The following is a 17,118-nucleotide window of genomic DNA, read 5'->3' on the forward strand; positions in this document are numbered from 1 at the left end:
AGGCACAGGGGACAAGGACATTTTCTGGGTCCTCTAGACGGCTCTTGCTGAGTTGGACACTGATTTGATGGGGTGAGGAGCATGGAAGGGCTGTATTCTGGAGACCCAGGGCCCCGAAGGGTCACAGCCCTGTGACCCCGGTAACCTGCAGCCTCTTCTCTCCCTGCAGGGTGGACCCAGTGCCTCACGATGCCCCAAAGCCACCTGGCTACACACGCTTTGTCTGTGTCTCTGATACACATTCAAGGACAGATCCCATCCAGATGCCCTATGGCGACGTGCTGATCCACGCTGGGGACTTCACGGAACTGGGGCTCCCAAGCGAGGTGAAGAAGTTCAATGAATGGCTGGGTAGGTCTTGCATGCTGAGCGCACTTCTGCTTGTGAGGATGCGATATCTGGAGCTGCCCTCTCCTCTCTGGGTGGCTGCCCTGCCCTGCCCTGCCCTGCCCTGCCCTGCCCTGCCCTGCCCTGCCCCTTCTGGGCCTGGGCCTATCCACCACCTTGGGGAGCCTTCCCTGCCTTCTCAGACTTGGTTTCGTACCTTTCTCCCGTCCCACCTGGGGCCTCCCTTCCCAACACTGATCTTGACTGTGACTTGTTTGTTAGTCTTCGGTCATGGAGACCCTCCTAAAGGGGGCTTGGCTCCCATGTGTCTGGTCCACGTGTGTGTTCAGGCCTGAGTGTCTGGCATAGGTGCTCACAAAGCAACTGGTGAATGAATGAATGAATGAATGAGCTGGTGAGAGGTGAATGGCTTTCTGGGAACAGTGATGCCAGGGAAGGTCCTCTATTCATATGCTTGTGGTTATCCTCCGGCGAGGACAGCCCCCTGCTCTGTGGCCCCATGTGAGTTTAGGCACCTAAGGCGGTTCTTTCTGTCAGCAGCAGCTGGTGTGTAGGCAGAGGCAGAGCCTGACCCTGCAGGTCATGGTGGGCACAACTTTATCCAGATGGTTTTCTTTTTCGAGAATAAAGAAATAAACTAGCATGCTCCTCTCCCAGTACCTAGGGTAGGGAATTTGCATGTTCTGGAATCTGTGGAAAAGTCACAGTGAGGGGGCTCTGTGTCTGCCTTGGGGAGGGGTGGGCAGAAGGATGGCTCCTGGGTAGCCTGGTGCCCAGACCTGCTATCCTGGAGAGGAGACGTAGAGGAGTTGATCCTTCCCCATGAGAGGCTCCCTGGTGACTACGACTGCGGCTGCCAGACTTTACAGTCCTTTGCAGTCCCTGGGTATGCCACGGTGCAGCTGGCTGGGAGCTGTGGAGCAGGGGCCCCGCCATGAGGTGGGTAGCTGCAGCGAGTGAAAGGCCTGGCTCTGCCAGGGGAGACAAATATTTACAAGCAAGGCTTTGCTTCCACTTGGCAAGCTTGGCATTTTAAATATTGATTTTTCAAATGGGAAATTTTAATCCAGCCTCGTTTGGACTGGAACACGTGAAGGCTAGGGTAGGGGAGTGTGTAGCTGAGGCCAGCGACAGCCAGGTGTCTCCCTGGCCATGGTCTGGGCTGCCTTCTTCAGGGTTCTTTATGCCCAGGGGAGTTCTTTATCTCTTTTGCTCTGCATGACAAAACATGAGAGGCTCCATTTGGCTGGGTGAGGGTCACTGCAGGTCAGACACTTGCCATGTGCCAGGCCCCATGTGGTAGGATCTTGTTTTATTCTTTGCCTTGGTGAAATGTGGCCCCAGTTTTGGCGAGGTATTTCTCTTCGCACCCTCTCTTGACAGATGAGAATTCACGAATCCCGCAGTGTGGCTCAGATTCTTAAGCTGAGTGGCCCATGGGTCTGGATCACCAAGGGACCCGAGCATGGGAGCAGGCTGAGGCTTCCCCCAGGGATGGGAAATCTTCAAGGGGGGGGGGACTTGGAGGCTTGGGCCTTGACAGAAGCGTTGAGTCTCAGTAGGGTGTGGCCAGATAGTTTGGGGGCAAAGCATGGACCCTGAAGTCTTCTCTCCACAGGGTCTCTTTTCTGTGGCTGCCTTGAAGTGTTCGGAGAGCCCAGGACTGTCACTGTATAGGGTGAGCTGCAGACTGGAGAGCAGGGAGCTGCCAGCTAGTCTTGATCCAGGGCCAGGGCCAGAGCCAGGGCCAGGGCCAGGGCCAGGGCCAGGGCCAGGGCCAGGGCCAGGGCCAGGATTTAGTCACTTGGTGGAAAGGTTATTGGTTGCTAGAAAAGAGAGACTCCCGAGGGCTTGGAGATTCAGACTGGGAGGTAGTAGAGTGAGTATGTGTATGTGTGTGTCTGTGTACAGAGTACATGTGTGTCTAGCATGTGTCCTCCTGTGTAGAATCACCTCCTTCAGCCCTGTTGACAGGAGAGAGCAGCTTTTGTTAGCTCCACCCTATAGAGGAGAAAATGAAGGTCCAGAGAAGCGAGGCAACTCTCCCTAGGTCCCACAGCTAGTATGTGGCAGAGTTGGGAATCAAACTCGGGCAGTAGGATTCTGCAGCAAGGCTCTTTGCTGCCTTTCTCTCTCTGTCTTAAGAGTAGCATGTGTGGCTTCACCATTTGCAGCTGACACCCAGGGTCTGCTTCCTGAGCCAGACCGTGGCAGCTGAAGGTCTTTTCTAACCCCAGTTACCCCATTTAGCATGGTGGGTCGGGCTCCCTTTGCCTTGTCCACCCCCAAAGTCAGATCAGAGGTGGGTGGGAGAGACAGTTAAGCTCTGTGGACTGGAAAGTGCGGAGTGCGTGTCGCAGGTGTTTCTGTGAAGTGAGGTTTGTTCTATCAGGACTCCCCTAGGACAGGAGGGGAGCAGGCTCAGAGGAGGAAGACTGTAGTGAGGTGAGCTGGCAGGGCTGGCTGTGAATGCACGTCAACCGTTTCTGAAAGTTCAGAGACTCCGTTTCTGAGTGTTGACGTGTGATCTCTGCAGTCAGCCGTCTCTGTAGACAGAGAACAGATCGCCGGAAGAAAGTGTTCTTCTGATTCATCCATAGGAAAGTTAGCATGTGTCAGGTGCAGAGACAGTGGAGAGGAAAGGTCCCCGGCCCTGCTCAGTCTGGTGGGAAGAAGGTTGACAGAGAGAAGCAGGAATCTGCCGAGGATTGACCTGGGGACCTGGGGTCATCGGACATCCTGCAAAGGTGACCTTGGACTAGGCTGGAGGGTGAACAGAGGGTGGAGAAGGCTGTGGGCTGGAAGGGGCATGGTTACCGTAGGTTCTGAGATGGGACAGAAAACAAAATGGATGCAGTGAGAAGAGCTGACTAGGAGGTGGGGCTAGGATTCTAAACGTGACGGAGGCTTTCTGATTTAATGGGGTGGGGCAGGGGGGTCCCCATGGCTTTCCAAAGGCAGATCTGGATAGTGAGTCAGGGTGGCAGCATCACGGGCAGAAACTCTGGAAAGTCCCAGATTTGCCATCTGGGTGGCAGAATCAGGAGGTTCTCTTCTTCACAAACACCCCCCCCCCCCCCCGCTTTCTCCCAGTTCCTTCAGGGGAGCGAGCGCTATTCTGCAGCAGGTAAAGTCAGAGCTTCTGGCTCTGAGGAGACCTGGTCTTCCTGGTGACCGGTGCTGTGGGCCAATCCAGGAAGGATGGGTGGACAGCATGGGCAAGAGTCCCCCCTGGCTATTCAGCCATCCCAATGTATCCAGAGCCTTTCTCAGCCTGAAGGCCATGCCACCTCCCACATCCTGGACCTGAACCCCAGGCAGCGTCTTCCCCACCTGCTGGTCGAGGCGATAGGATGTGAAGTTCCATTCCAGGCCAGTTCCTGTTAGACAGGAGGTGTGAAGTTAGCATAGAGTCTCAGTGAGACAGGCTGAGGTACCAGCATTCAAGGGTGTCTGTGTTTTCCTCGGGACAGGTATCCATCGGTGTCCTTGGAGCAGTGCCATATTTCTCGCGTGATTGCCCGGTCAGAAGTTAGGAAATGGCTGAGGACCTTGCCTTAGGCAATGCAGTGATCAGCAGGCAGCACAGAGTCCTTTCCCTTTCCAAGGCTGGTTGGTTCAGAGTTCCCTGGGTGAGGACACCAGGCAGGATTCCTATCGCGCAGATACCAGCTCATAGCTGGGCTGCCCGGGACTGCCTCCTGGCCCCTGGCCCGGGGGCACACGGCCTTCATTCCCATTGCAGCTTCAGGTCTCAGCCGTGGCACATCCTGGGGTGTGCAGCTCCCTCCTTCCCATCCACCTCTCTCTAGCCTCTGCTCTGTGTACCTGGTGACCTCACTGACACTCCTGCAGAGTTCTCCCTCCTGTGTCCTGGGCCCCCTCTGCTTCTTTATCATGTCATTGGAAGCCCATCCTGATCCATGGAGTGTGTGTGTGTGTGTGTGTGTGTGTGTGTGTGTGTGTAGGTCCTTTGTTCTTCCCTCTCAACCACAGACAGTGCCCCGGCTTTTATCCCACCCAGACCAGTGGGATACCTCCAGCTTTCTCCAGGGCCAATGGATAGTTCAGGCTGCCCCAGACCCCTCCTGGCAGGCATCACTAGGCCTTCAGGCTTGTCTTCACTTTCCAGAGCTCTGCCCCACCCCCAAGCCTTGTGGAGCAAGCTGCACCTTACCACGTAACCAGTGGCTGGTGGCTGCCTATCTGGATCCCAATGTCCTCTGTCCTCTTGGCCTGCTGGCCTTCTCCACTCACCTGCTGAATGGGTGTGGCACTGGGTGAGCCATTCCACCTGGCTCCTGTTCATCCCGTGGGCTCCTGTGGGCCCCTGAAGGCCTGAAGATGGAGACTAGGCTAGCTCAGCCAAGGCTGCTTAGCCTTGCGCATGGAGGCTAAATCAAAACGAGGTTTGTGGCGGGCACAATGAAGCAGCTGATTTAGTCACTCGGCCTCGGGCAAGGGAGGAAGACTGGGGGGGGGGCTTAATGGAGTGTTTAGAAGTTATAATTAACTTTTCCTGGCACCCTGGCATCGAACGATAGAGAAGACAATATAAAAGGGGGCCAAGGATTTAGTTAAATAGAGCTCGGTCTTCTGTAAGGAAACCCTTAATTAAAATCTGCGAGGGAGGAAGTGGGGGGGTTGGTGGGAGGAAGTATAGATTTACTGCAAACCCAGGGTCTGGATCTCGCCTCATTTGCGATGTCGCTGTGACCGTGCTGAAGGCCCAAGGCCTGCACATTTCTGCCTCTCTGCAGTTGAAGCGGGTGGAGGAGCAGGAAGGTTAGCCCTGCCAGCCCCCCCTGCACAGTGGGTACAGCTCATGGTCTACACAATCTGATTATCCCTGTTGAAAAATGTTTACGACGATGCTGTAGTTGGATGGTCCTCTTTAGTCACCCCTGATTGGCTGTGTCTGGTTAGGTAGCCCCTGTTGTCCCTCACCTCTTGGGAGGCCAGTCTTGGACTCGGATGGGAGGGGCTCCGTAGCTCATGGGCTTCTTGACCCGAGAAGTTGGGCGGATTCCCACTTCCATCTGATTCCTTTAGTTCTTGATTTCTTATCTATCCTCTTTGCTTCTCCATGCCTCAAGACACGAGGCTCTCCACTCCCGAGGGTGCTTCTGATCTGTGTGCACATCTGGTCCCAAGGCCAGCATCAGGACTTCGTCCCTCTCCACTCCCACAACGGCTTACCTGGTTCTACTTTCTGGCCACTTTAGCCCAGGATCCTGGGGATGTCTGCACTTCTGCTTAGGTCCTATAACTGCCTGGGTGGTAGCATGGGTTGGGTGGAGTGGGGCGGGCTCTCAGCGCTGGGGTGTCAGGATGGGTGGGCCTTATGCTTATGTCAGGACCCGGAGAGCTTGAAGTCCTGTCCCTGGAGCCACTTGTGACTCTGTCCTAAGCAGTTGGTTGACCACCTCCTGTCCATGTCAATCAAATGAGAGCCCTGAACCTTGGTTATGGGACTAGAGCTTCCAGGTTCCATTCAGGACCCTAGTGCAGCTGGGGTCCACAAGTCTTGTGGTGTCTCCGCCCCTGCATAAGTTAGTAGAGGGGGTCTGTCTCTCCCACCTCGCTGTGGAGACAGGCCGAGGGTCCTCATTCGGCCCAGTGGATACATCTCTGTGCTCCCTGGTAGGAAGATTCTATGACAATAGCATGGTAGTATTCCTTTTCACTCCTGAGGTTGTGACAGCTACCCAAGTGAGAGAGTAGAGCCATTTAGTAACTGACAGGAGAAAACTCCAATCAACTCACAGAGTTGGTGTTAGCTAACTGAGGTGGGGGCTGCCTAGAAGGACCCTCTGGGAAAGGCTTGAGCTGAGAAAGATCTAGCCGTGAACTTCCTGCTGCTGGGAGCCCAGGTGCAGGCCGCTTGTCTGCAGCCTCTGGAGTTCAACCTTAGCTTCATTGAGGTCACCAAGAGCTTCTGAGGGAGAGACAGATCACGCTGTGCTTGGGGTCTCCACTGGCTGCAGGGTGGAGATCGAATACAGGAGACAGAGGCTGCTGGACCTGGGATTGCAGTTAGTGTGGGCCAGAGGCCATGGTGGCTCCGCCTGACCCAGCAGTGCAGAGGCCCAGGGTCAGCGGGGAGAGACCAAAGGTGAGAGAGGAGGAGACTGATGCCTGCCCGGTCCTCGCATCAGCAGGGACCATTGAGCAGATGCTTGCTAAGAGGGTAAGAAGATGAGATGGGATAAAGTTTCTGTGGGGGCACATTAGTTTAAAAAAAAAAATCTAACCACTGTATGCTCTCAGACTCACAGTGGTGGTTTGCGGAAGCCTGCTCAAGATCTAGCTAGTCGACACTCCAGCACGTGGAGGGAGCTGAGGGGTTACGAAGGGTTATGTCCCCTGTCCGCGTGAGGAGACATTTGTCAGTTGCAGAAGGGTGGGAAAGGGAGAGTCATTTTTCTTTGGGGCATGGCCCCTGATAGGTTGTAGTCACTCCAGTAGATGGCCCTACTAAGTGCATCCGGACAGCACTAGTTGAGCACAAAGGGATAACGAGAAAGCAAGCAAGTAAGCAAGCAAGCAAGACAGACGGACAGACAGACAGATGGACAGACCAACAGAGAAGGACAGATGGACAGACGGAGGGAAGGAGGGGGTACAAAGTTGAGTCTAGGGGAATGGTAGTGGAGTGATAGAGGAGTTATCATTAAAATATATCTTATTCCTGTATAAATCTCTCAAAGAATAAATTTAAAAAAAGACAATGTGCCTTCTTTTCTTCTTGAAAGCTAACAATAGTTATTGTTGAGGGTGTGCGTTAGCTAGGAAATTGGGCTCTAGTTCATTCTGTTGCCCACTACGTCAGTATTCAAACATTTTCAGGAGCCAAGACTCAGGACTGAATATTATAATTTGTTGTAGTTCACTCTTGTTTCTTGTTGATTTATTTGTTTTTGTTTTTTTTTTTTTTAAAAAAGGCTTTTAAAAATGTCACGTCTACTTTGTCACATGAGGTCATTTTTGTAAAAGTATGTGATTACCCACCCCCTTTTTACAACGCGTATTATTCTGCGTGGAGAGGTTTCTGTGAGGTCACAGACAAGTTCGTGGGGTTGGCTTTCCCTCTCTACCTTTATGCGATTCTGGGGATCAAACTCAAGTTGCTGGGTTGGCAATGTCCCAGCCCCATGAACCATCACAGGGACCTCTCTCTTTACCACTGTGGCCTGGCATCCTCTCTGGTAGCTTTTCTGTCAGACTCTGTCAGACAGGGCTTCTGAAGGGGTCGCTGTCACCAGCTTGTGAGAGAGTGACTGATGGGCGGGGCCAGCCTAGACCCCTAGAGTGTGCCTTGTGCGGTAGGGGTTGGGATTCACTTAAAAAATAATTCTCTATGTTCTCTATTTAAAAAAAAAACAAAGAACAAAAAACAACCGTACAAAGCCAAACTGTGTTTTAGGGGCTAAAAGGGAGAAAATTAACTTCTAATAAAGATGAAAGAGCTGAGATCGGGAGGTTGTAGTGGGCAATTTTGGCTAGCCATAATTACAGTATTTTCATGTTAATGCATAAGCCCCTTGAAAGGTGTGCTTAAGCGCTAATTACCTATTTACAACAGAATGGTTTTTTCAAATGAAATGAGACCCACAAGGGTGTGTGTGTGTGTGTGTGTGTGTGTGTGTGTGTGTGTATACTGTGGTCCACTGTGGTATATTTTATGGTTTTTTTAGGACCATAATCTAAAATATCTCTTTAAATAACAGCAACAACAGTTATAATAAAAATAAAGTTTAAACAAGACAATTGTATTCCTCTAAAAGCCCGGGACTCCCCAGAAGTTCTTGTATGGTTTAGGGTTTAGTTTTTGCTAATTTGTATCTTGTCTTATGTCAGAGGGTTTAGTATGTCTTAGAAACCAATAATGGTGTAATAAAAACACTTCAGTGTTCATGATGATTTAAAAACGAGCACCTGAAACCTGAAATATCAACCCGTGGGCTCCGTGAGTGGAAATTGGGGTTTGAGCTTCCCGGGGCGTGGAGGTGGGGCACAACGGAAATGGAGATTTGCTGATGTCCGCCCCTGTGGTATCTCTCTCCACTGACATTTCTCACTTAACTCTGGGTTCACCTCCAGGGTTCCACCTGTGTCTTTCCCTGTGGGAGGATCTTGGCAAAGGATTTTATGTTTGGATAACCACAAAAGTTTATTTAGTGTTTTCTAGTATATAAAACATGTCCCTTTCTGTCACTCATTTTGAGCTTCCTGTTCCCCACACCACCCCCGCTTTCTTTTGGACTGATTGAAGTCCTTCCCCTCCCCCCCGTCCCCCGCTGGTTTGGGAATTATTTTCTACTGCCTCTACTTAGTTACTCATAACATCTTCACCTCCTGTGATAGTAAAATCAATCAATCAGCGTGCCACCACTGTCCTCACAAACACCAGCCCCGCCCTTGCCCCGCCCTTCCTGTCACGCCCCCTTCTCCCCCCCCCTCCTCCTTGCCACTCTCTCGGAAGCGTCTTCACTGCCCAGAGACTCCACTTCTTGTCAGTTTTGCAGCCCATCCCGATGGTCACCCTTCGTACTAGTTTTCCAGTTTGCAGGGTCTGTAACTTGGTAGGCATTAGCTGAGCACCTTGTCTGGGTTCGACTCTAGACACTGGGGATTCAGCGGTGAGTGTCTGTGAAGCCAAGGGAGAGGGCAGAGCATGCACAGCCAGAGCTGTGAGAGGGCAAGGTGGTCTGGGGCAGAGAGCATCAGGAGAGGCTAGGACCCACTGAGATGAAGGCAGAGCAGAGATATGAGTGGGTGGCATGGGTACTAATCCTGTCCTGGCACATTTTGGGCAGGTACGAGGACTGGGAGATCCACTGAGTGGCTGAGGGAACACTCGGGGAAACCAAGGCCCAGTGAGGGTGGGATGAAGTCCAGGAAGTGAAAGCTTCAGGCAGGAGGCACTTTGGTGGGCGTGGGCACTGGGTAGTGTTTAGACTGTGGGAGGGTAGGCACAGACAGGTTGTGGGACAGCTGGGAACCTAAGACTAAAGCTCCTACACACTGGTGGCCGTGTTTCCATTTCATCCAGTCTATACACACCTCCCTGACTCCACGGTTTGTGCTAAATTCTGAGGGATACAGTGGTAGGAACTGACTGAGACTCCCACCCACCCCAGAGGCATTAAGACAAGAGGACAAGAAGACCAGGGGATGAGGAGGCAGAGGAGGGTGATGCTGGGACCAGGTTGGACCATTTTGGCTTAAGACCCAGCTCATCTGCCTCCTAGTTGTGGCATGGGGGACAAGTGACTGTCCTCTGCAGTGATAAGTGTGCTGTCCTTCTGGGTGGAGGACAGTGTGATCGTGACATGTCTGACCTTCCTTCTCACGTCGGGCTCATCTACACTAGTCAGCTCTTGGTTAGGGAGTGTGTGTTAGTTAATGTTTTCTCACGACTCTGACAAGAATCCCTGACAAACCCAGCTCCAGGGAGGACGGTTTCATTTTGACTCCTACTTCCAGGCCACAGTCCATCCAGCAGGGAAGGCAGGGTGGCCAGCCTGTGAGGCGTCTGGTCATGCTGTGTCCACATTCAGGAAGCAGAGATGAATGCTGATGCTCAGCTTGCTTTCTTCCCCCCAGGTTGGGACTCTAGCCTAGGGAATGACACTGCCCAGCCTAGGGAATGGTGCTGCCCAGCATAGGGAATGACACTGCCCAGCCTAGGGAATGACACTGCCCAGCCTAGGGAATGGTGCTGCCCAGCCTAGGGAATGGTGCTGCCCAGCCTAGAGAATGGTGCTGCCAATGTTCAGGGTTGGTCATCCTCACTTAAACCTCTCTGGACTGCCTTGCAGGCATATTCAGGTGCCTCCTAAGTGATTCCGAATTGAGTGAAGTTGGTCGTGCAGATGAACCATCTTGATGTAGACAGGGAACTAGCCAGCTGCGTGTTCAGAGTCGGGAAGTGAATCTTGCTTGGATAGGCTTCCTCTTCTGCACAAACATGGAGGGATGTGTTTGGATGTGAAATAAGCCCGTGGGTTTTTAAAATGTCATTTTCATATTGGATCATATTCCAGAACAGGAATAATCAGGAAGCCAGGAAATCCTGGCCAACACAGAGCTAAAAAGTATCATGTCCCTATGCACAGAGCTCTGAAATGCCTGGAAGATTTTCTCTCTCCCAGCACCCCACACCAGAATCTGCACCTGGGCTCAGCATCAGCCTCCCGAGAAGCTCTGGGCCTGACTTCCTCTAGAGAAGGCTGTCACTCAGAGAGGTGGCAGGTGCTGGAGTCCTTGTTCTCAGCGTAGTGCTGCCTCTTCTCAGGGGAGAGGTCTGCCATCCCAGTCTATTCATTCTATTCTATTGTGAGATTGTGTGTGTGTGTTCTTCTGTATGTGTGTTCCTGTATGTACATATGTATATGTATGTATGTATGTATCATGTATATATGTATTCCTGTATGTACGTATATATGTGTATGTATGTATGTGTGTGTGTTCCTGTATATGTGTATGTATGTTTATGTATATATGCATGTGTTCCTGTTTGTGTGTGTGTATGTATGTATGTATGGTATGTATGTGTACTCCTGTGTGTATGCATGTATGTGTTCTTGTGTATATATGTGTATATATGTGTGTTCCTGTATGTATATGTGTATATATATATGTGTGTGTTCCTATGTGTGAGTATGTATGTACCTATGTGTGTTTCTGTGTGTGTGTCTGAGGTGCATGTGTATTCCTTTGTGTGTGTGTGTGTGTGTGTGTGTGTGTATGTATGTGTGTGTTTCCTTGTGTGAGGTATATGTGTGTTCCTGTGTATGTGTTTCTGTGTGTGAGGTACATGTGTGTGTGGTTCCTGTTGTGGAGGTGAATGTGTGTATGTGTTTCTGTATATGAAGTGTGTGTGTGTGTGTGTGTGTTTCATGTGTGTGTACATGCTTATGTCATTTCTGACGTGCTCCTCCACCTTGGTTTTTTGAGACAGAATCTCACTGATCCTCCTGGATCACTGGCCGTGGAGCCCCAAAGATCCTCTGATCTCTGCTTCCCGTACTTCATTTACCAGTTTGAGCCGCCCTGCCCAGCTTCTTCACAAGGGTGTGTGTGTGTGTGTGTGTGTGTGTGTGTGTGTGTGTATGTGTGTGTGTAGTATGCACTTTACCAATTGAGTCATCCTTCCAGTCCCTGGGTTTACATCTTTAAAACCATCCTTTTGTTTATGTTGTAGTGGGGTGGGTGGTCTGCAGGCCGTGGCATGCATTGATGTCCAGATTCTCTTCCGCCCCTCGAGGGTTTTGGGGGATTAAGTCAGGTCGTCAGTCCTGGCTACAAGCCCCTTTCCCTACTGAGCCATCTCGCCTGCTGGTGTTGCTTTGTTTTTGAGGCCATTTTTTTTTTTTTCTTTTTCAAGACAGGGTTTCTCTGTGTAGCCCTGGCTGTCCTGGAACTCACTCTGTAGACCAGGCTGGCCTCGAACTCAGAAATACGCCTGCCTCTGCCTCCCGAGTGCTGGGATTAAAGGCGTGTGCCACCACGCCCGGCTTGAGGCCAATTCCTAATTTTACACAAGTACAGCCCAGGCTGTTCTCAAGTGTGCCATCCTCCTGCCTCAGGTGGGATTATAGGCATGTACCACTCAACCTGGCTCTGGCCTTTCATTTGCCTTCACACTGTATTATCTGGCTCTCTGCTGGGCAGGTTCCCAGTGAACTCAAGGTTTCTCCCATAAGACATCAGTGTTGCCCCTATCCCCATCAGGACCACACCTTGAGTATCAAGGCCCTAGACTAGCACTTTCTATAACTTTCTGAGGTAGTAGCAATGCTTTATACCTGCGCTGTTCATGGGAGCCACTGGACTCATGGAAGTATCCGGCCCTTGACATCCCACTGTGACCGAGGAACTAAGATTTACATTTTACTTGCTTGTAATCAGTTTGAAATGAAGTAACCACAGGAACCCGTGCCACCGGACAACACAGATGCGTCTGGAGGAATGTGTGGTTACTGTCTTCATTACAGACAGGGAAACAGCTCCATTTAGCAAGATAGCTGTGACAGAGTGAAAAGGAATGGTGTTTCATTGCGTCAACACCAATGAAAGACAAATCAAATTGAAGTTGCTGATAGGATTTGGGGATTTCAGCCTCTCAGGTTTCTTGTTGAAAAGCACAGTTTTCTCCAAAGCCAAGTGGGAGTTCACAGGAGCTTAACAACGATGTCACAGTTCTCAGCCAGTTTCTCGTGTTTCCCTTTCTTCTAATCTGAGACCGGCAGCCCCAGGCCCGAGTAACACTGTCTCCACTTTACAGATGGGAAAACTGGAGACTGGAAGCCTTGATACTTCAGGGTGATGGTCTCTCCTCAGAACCATGGACAGTGCCAGCCCTAGTAGGTGCTTGACTGTGTGTTATTCCTTAAGTCTAGAAGACCCTCATCTCATAGTCCAACGGTTCTCAACCTTCTGGTGCTGCATCCCTTTAAGTTCCTCGTGTTGTGGTGACCCCAACCATAAAGTTATTTTCATTGCTATGTCATAACTGCAATTTTGCTACATTTATGAAGTAATGTAAGTATCTGTGTTTTCCAATAGTCTTACGTGGCCCCTGTGAAAGGGTTGTTCAGCCACAGAAGGGGTTGGGACCCACAAGTTGAGAACCACTGTCTTAGCCCATGGTCCAAGTTCCAGGTGCACGTCCCTTCACAGACACGGGTACTCTGGGCTTCTACCTAGGTTTCCCGCCCTGCTCCCAACAGTAGAACCCATTGAGGTTTCTACACATTGGAAAGGCAGTTGACTCCTGTAGGTGGTCACCCCCTCCACACACTCCCTGCTGTGTGACCTTGAGCAGGATGGTGAGCCTCTCTGAAGGGAAAGGCATCGACAGGCCCTCTATGAGCCTGAATGAGGCGGTTCAGAGGCTTCAGATGCGCAGTCAGGTGCAAGGTAAATTAACTCACCATTTTTGCCTCTGCCGATGTGGTGAGAGGCAGGGGCAGTGGCCACAGCTGGGAGTGTGGGAGGGTGGGGATGTATTGGAGCTGCTGAGCAGGTGGGGGCTGCTTATTGATGCTATGGTTGGCAGAGCCCTGGGACCTTCCCAGGGACACCAACTGCTATGGGGACATGGTACATGAAGCAAGCCCATCACCCCAGTATGGTGGCACTGAGACAAGGCACGTTCTTCTTTGACATCAGCCTTGTTGGAAGCCGACCTGTAAATTGACCCTGGTGGGGTAACAGACACCCCTTTCACACCGTGTATCTGAAGCCCAGAGTCCCTGTGCATCCTCATAGTGTAGGATTTGTGGTTTTTGGAGGGAGCTGGGATGTGGCCATGTCTATAAATCCGGCTTGCATCATGTCCAAAATGAGGCCCAAGCTTTTGCAATGGGTTGGGAGATCCCCTCCCTGGCGTTGCCTGGCGGTGTGCCTACTGGGTGAACTTGAAGATTCTTTACTTCCCTACCTCCACAGCCTTGAGGCAGCTGTATTGTAGGCTGCTGCAAGATCTGAACATGACAGTCATTAGGGGCTACTGTGTGTAAATCCTGAGGTCTTCCTGCCTCTGATTCCCAGCATGTGGTGGTGAATGCTTTCTGTCTGAGTCACAGTTTTGTTTTTTTTTGTTTTTTTTTTCTCTATAAAGGTGGCTGAGGTTGGAAGGGTCAGGGAGCAGTGAATATCCCAGGCTTGGCATGAACCTGGTGAGGGACAGATGCACCACAATGGTTGCAGTGACTGAGGTGGCAACTGTATGCACACATCCAGAGAGCCTGGGGTGCGGTTTAGTGGTGGCTTTAATTATTAATACCATCCAAGTGTGTAGCTTCCTTGTTTTTTCAGACATCGAAAAGTTCGGATTTAGCCCTTTGAAATTTGTTTTCAAAGAAAAGCAGATATTTGAAGCACCGAAGTTTGTTCTCTGATTTCTCACAAGGAGAATTTCACACCTTTCTCAGAAAGCGTGAAACAAATGAGGACCTGCAAGCGTGCGGGGCCCTTTTGAGCTAATTCTGGGCTGGGTTGACAGCCGAGAAGCTGAAGGGGGGAGCTGGGAGCTGACAGAGGAGAGCTGGATTCCGTCACATCCTGAACCCTCAAAATAGTCACTCCCCAACTGATACCATCATAGTAGCATTTGAAAAAAAATTATTGAACAGTACAACAACAACCTCCTTAAGGTCCCCCCAGAGATTCCCTGCTTGCTGTGTCCTGATACCTGGTGTGAGGGTTAGCTTTGTCAACTTGATACGGCCTAAAAATCACCCAGAAGAGGGCCTTAATGAGGGGGTGTTTACATTGGCTTGGTCTAGGGGTGTATATGTGAGAGATTGTTATAATGACGTTGACTGATGTGAAAGGACACAACCCACTGTGGTGAGTGAACCTGGCTCCATCCCATTCTCTCAGCTCTTGATTGTGGATGTGACGTGACCAGCTTGTTTGAAGTCCCCGCCTCGATTTCCCCATGATGATGGGCTATAATGTGAAATTATAACCTGAAATAAACACCCCTTACCCTTAAGTTGCTTTCTGTAAGGTTGCTTTGTCACAGCAGCAGCAGTGAAACAGGACAACTTGCTTTGGTGGGACTTGCCTGGTACCCAGGCCTGGATCCACCTCTCCCTTCATCCATTCTAGGCCTCGACACTGTTGTCAGATGGGTCGCAATTGTTTCCCACCTCCAGCCTCTCTCGTACGTGATGCTCTTCTGGGGCACCCCAACCTTTTCAGGGGGAGCTACTGCTTGGCCTTCATTGTTTCTACTGCATGTGCAGACTTCCTCCCCCCCGGCACACACCGCCCTTGGCCAGAAAAAGGCCGCAGCTGCTTGCTTTTGCCACACTGTCCCCAAGACACTTAGGTTGGGACCTAGTTCCTGCTGTCACTGTGGGGTGGCACCTGTGAGGGCCAAGGAAATGACTGAAGAATGAAGGGCTGGGTAAACCGAGGCAGCAAGGCGATTTACTTCAGAGTGCCCAAGTGTCTAAGGTAATTATTCATCCTGAAGATGTCCCATTTTACAAAGAAATCTATTGGAAAATAGAAATCATCAACTTTTCTATTTGTTTGTTGTGTGTGCACGTGTGGGTGCATACATGTGTGGGTGCATACATGTATGGGTGCATACATGTGTGGGTGCATACATGTGTGGGTGCATACATGTGTGAGTGCATACATGTGTGGGTGCATATATGTGTGGTGCATACATGTGTGGGTGCAAACGTGTGGGTGCATACATATGTGGATGCAAACATGTGTGGGTGCATGCATGTGTGGGTGCATGCATGTGTTTGGAGGCCTAGGTCTGCATCCACTGTCTTCCTTGGTCTCCATCGATGTTTTTAAGACAGGGTCTCTCATTGAACCTGGAGCTTACTGATTTGGCTAGACTGGGGCCAGCGAGCTCCAGTGATCCTCCCGTCTCCCTCCTGACAAGTGCTGGGGTTCCGGACAGGTACTTCTGCACCTGGCTTTTATGTGAGTGGGGAGTCTGAGCTCAGGTCCCATGCTTCAGAGAGGGCACTTTTACCTTAGAGCCATCCCCTCAGCCCCCAAAACATTGAGTCTTAGTCACTTCCTGATAATTATTTCCGTTGCTGCCATAATGAACTTGGCTTTGGGTGAAGCCTTTTCCCTTGTAGGTTAGCTCTAGCTGGGTGGCGTCTTAGGATCCTTTTGGAGCCCTGCATCTTCTGTAATTCCAGGAAGGCCGCAGTCTTGCCGTCCTGCCTCCCCCCCCCACCCCCAGGGGACATTGTGCAACCTTCTGGTGGCATGGAACCAAGGGCAGCTTTCTCAGAACGGTCTTTCTAGAACTCTGAGTGCCCCACACACTGAAGCTCTTTCTGCTGGGGTCCGGGCTGCTCATCTTTGCCATAATTTAAATCTATAAAAATTTACATACAAGTCGTGGAAAAGAGCGCACGTCGTCATAGATGACACACTTTAACATCTTTGATTTGTAAGTTTTGTTGCTGCTGGTTTTTAGGCAGGGCCTCATGTAGCCCAGAATAGTCTCCATAACCGAGGATGACTGTGTACCCCCTGATTCTCCCGCCTCCAGCTCCCGAGTGCCTGGATGACAGGCTTGTACCACCACATATGGTTTAGGCCGTACTGGGGCTGGGACTCAGGGCTTTGTGAGTGTTAGGCAAACACTCTAGCAACTGAGCCTCTTCCCTGTCCCCAACTCTGTTTTTTTTCACATTCTGAGTCAGTGTATCACTATGTAGCCTAGGCTAGCCTCAAAACTCACGATCCTTCTACCTGAGACTTCCAGGTACCGGTGTTACACCCGTGGCCCACTGTACCTGCTGATTTTCTTTCGGTTCGTTTTCGCATTTTTACAACAAAGGTCTCATAAAGCTCAGGCTGGCTTCAAACTTTCTGTGTAGTGCAGGCTGGCCTTGAGCTCTTGGCCCTCCTGGCTTCACCTCCTAAGTCCTGGGATCACAGGTGGGTATCACCAAGCCTGGCTCATCTCGGGTTTTATCAGCATTTTCGTCGACACACTTCCGGTGCGTCTCTGGCAGTGCCACTACACTGATCCTCTGGCTGCTGTCAGAGTCTCAAGGGCTCTGTGTCACTCCTCACAGTTACAGATGCTGGGCATCTGAGATCAAGGGTTTTAGAGGAACCAGTTTCTTCTGGGGCCTCTCTCTGAGGCTTGTAAATAGTTGTCTTCCTTTTAAGCTTTATTTGCATATGTAGCTACTGTGTGTGCGTGTGTGTGCGTGTGTGTATGCGTGTGTGCGTGTGTGTGTGTGTGCGTGCGTGTGTGAT

General features: G+C 51.0%; 1 protein-coding gene across 5 annotated transcripts in view; it reads left to right on the forward strand.

Annotated features, from left to right (window-relative positions):
• The window catches only part of Mpped1 (metallophosphoesterase domain containing 1), a 79,417-nt gene that overhangs the window by 20,612 nt on the left and 41,687 nt on the right, over positions 1 to 17,118 (forward strand). For all 5 annotated transcript variants that reach the window (XM_029531057.1, XM_021216600.1, XM_021216601.2 and 2 more), the window contains one exon: positions 170 to 351. In XM_029531057.1, the coding sequence (XP_029386917.1) occupies positions 170 to 351 (182 nt within the window). The remainder of the gene's footprint in view (positions 1 to 169; positions 352 to 17,118) is intronic.

Source organism: Mus pahari, chromosome 17 (assembly GCF_900095145.1).
Source record: "Mus pahari chromosome 17, PAHARI_EIJ_v1.1, whole genome shotgun sequence".
NCBI classification, from domain to species: domain Eukaryota; kingdom Metazoa; phylum Chordata; class Mammalia; order Rodentia; family Muridae; genus Mus; species Mus pahari.